The sequence below is a fragment of the Bison bison genome, unplaced genomic scaffold (assembly GCF_000754665.1).
Source record: "Bison bison bison isolate TAMUID 2011002044 unplaced genomic scaffold, Bison_UMD1.0 scf7180017864080, whole genome shotgun sequence".
Lineage (NCBI taxonomy): Eukaryota > Metazoa > Chordata > Mammalia > Artiodactyla > Bovidae > Bison > Bison bison.
The window spans coordinates 3,755,868-3,758,074 of NW_011494652.1; the positions used below are offsets into that span (position 1 = coordinate 3,755,868).

The 2,207-nt window shown below is 64.6% G+C and overlaps 1 protein-coding gene across 1 annotated transcript in view; it reads right to left on the reverse strand.

The window, feature by feature from the left end:
• Positions 1–2,207, reverse strand: part of LRP5 (low density lipoprotein receptor-related protein 5) — a 90,132-nt gene that overhangs the window by 48,719 nt on the left and 39,206 nt on the right. The window contains exon 6 of the mRNA XM_010837822.1: positions 1,751–2,147. Within this exon, the coding sequence (XP_010836124.1) occupies positions 1,751–2,147 (397 nt within the window). The remainder of the gene's footprint in view (positions 1–1,750; positions 2,148–2,207) is intronic.

A 2,207-nucleotide genomic window follows, 5' to 3' on the forward strand; every position in this document is an offset into this window, starting at 1 on the left:
GTGAGGCTGCCTGTCCGTCATGTCCCGGGTCCAGCCCTGGGACTGAGAACGGTGCCCACCCTCATCACGCCCGAGCCCGTGGGCAGCACCAGGAGCTCCACGGGGAACAGCAGGGGCTTAACCAGCTGGGGCTCTGGGACTGCAGCCAGCAGACACCTGGCTGAGGGTCCCGGGGCTGCAGGGAACGCGCACCCAGAGGGAGAGAGGGAGGCAGAGCGGAACCTCCTTCAAGGAGCTCAAGGGCCCTGCGTGCCAAGCTCAGCAGCCCACAGGCTGTCTGTTGGCCCGAGAAACAACGTGAGACGCGTGTGTGTCTGTGTGTGTGTCTGTGTGTCTGCGTGCACACTTCAGTCCAGGGAAGCATCCAGAATTGTGCCCTGAGCAAACCCAGCACGGAAGAACCCGACCCCATCCCACAGGGGAGAACAGGGCCCTCGAGTGAGGCCGGCAGAGCACTGACCTGACAGCTTCCGTCAGGGCAGGCAGGGAGCAGGTCCCCATCTCCCCAGCCCAGAGCCCGGCTCCCAGCACTGGTGACGAGCTCCTGCCTCCTTGCCCCGCAGACCCAGGGGACTGGCCTCTCACACCCACCTGCCCTCCCTGAGGGATGGTCTTGCTCCCCGGCAGACGATATGGAGCTGCGTCTGTCTGCCGGACCGCCCCACCCTGGGCTCCATGGTGCTCGAGGCTCAAGGCCCGGGCCTGTCCAGCCACAGCCCTGTGACCCACCCCGAGGACCACGCCTCTGGGCTTCTAGAGACAGAGGCAGCTCCACACGGAGCAGGGCTGAGAGCGCAGGCTCCCTGGGGAGATGGGCTGCAAGCCTGCCAGCCACCAGGCCTCCTGCAGGGTCAGGTCACTTGGAGCCTCAGCCCCAGGGGAAAAAGGAAGAGCACCCAGAGACCCCTGGGTGCTCTGGTTACCATGCTTACGGCCCGCACAGCTCAGTTACCACCCCCCCAGCAATCACCCCGGGGCTGTCTCCCAGCGCCGCCCTCCCAGCTCCTCCAGGCCGTGCCCAGGACTCGGGCCCACTGAGGGGGGCCCATCCCACACCGAGAGCCGGGGGCTGCCCTGCAGCCCCAACCCCAGCCCTCAAGAGCTCTCAGGGCTCCCCGCCCCCCACTTAGGGTCTGCCAGTTTCACGTTCTTGGTCATGAAGCTGCAGGAAGGTGCTCAGCTGCTACCCTCTGAACTGCTGGGGCGGGGCGGTGTCTCAGAAAGGCTCCTACCCTGATGGACAAGATTCACAGAATCCTACAAGGGAAAGCTGGAACCAGACTGCCTGATCCAAGTCCCGCCTCCCAGCTGTGTGACCTTGGGCAAGTCACTTAACCTCTCTGGGCTTCAGCATCTTCCAACGGACCTACCCCGGCAGGTGAGGGCAAGAGGGAAAGGTGCCTGCAGCATGGAACGTGCGCAGAAGAGACTCGGCACATGTGGAGTAAGGGCTGCGGCGGCCGTCACTCTCGCCACCACTGCTGGCCCAGAAATTTCACGGTGGACAGCGCTATTTCGCAGGTGAGGAGACTGAAGCCCAGGGTGGGAAATGCCTTACCCAAGGTCTCTAGGGTTTTCTATAAACCTAACCAAGCTCTGTGTTGGAGCTTCTCAGTCTGGTTCCCAGATCAGCCCATCACCTGGGAGCTCATTAGAAAGGCAAGCTCTCCTAAACCAGACATCTGCTTCTTCCTGAAGGGGAGAAAGCTCCGGGACCCCCAGCCCCCCTCGGCCCAGCTCCCAGCCTTACCCCATCACGGGGTGCAGCACGATGGCGCGGGGCTCGTCCAGGTCCTCGGACACCAGGATCTTGCGGGAGGTGCCGTTGAGGCGCGTCACCTCGATGCGGTCGGTGCCGGTGTCAGTCCAATAGAGGTTGCGGGCCACCCAGTCGACCGCGATGCCGTCAGGGTCGTTGATCTCGGTGTTGACCAGCGTCTGCGCCCCCGACCCATCCAGGTATGCCCTGCGGATGGCCCGCACCTCGTCGTCCGTCCAGTAGACGTAGCCCTCCAGCGGGTCGTAGTCGATGGCGATGGCGTGCCGGATGTCGTCCACCTGCAGCACGATGTCCGTGAAGTCCGGCGTGTCCAGCGAGATCCTCCGCAGGTCCGTCCGCCGGGCCAGCAGCAGCACCTCCTCTGCCCCTGTGACCAACACACACGAGCAGCGGGGTCAGAGGTGGGCGGCTCAGCGGGCCTGCAGGG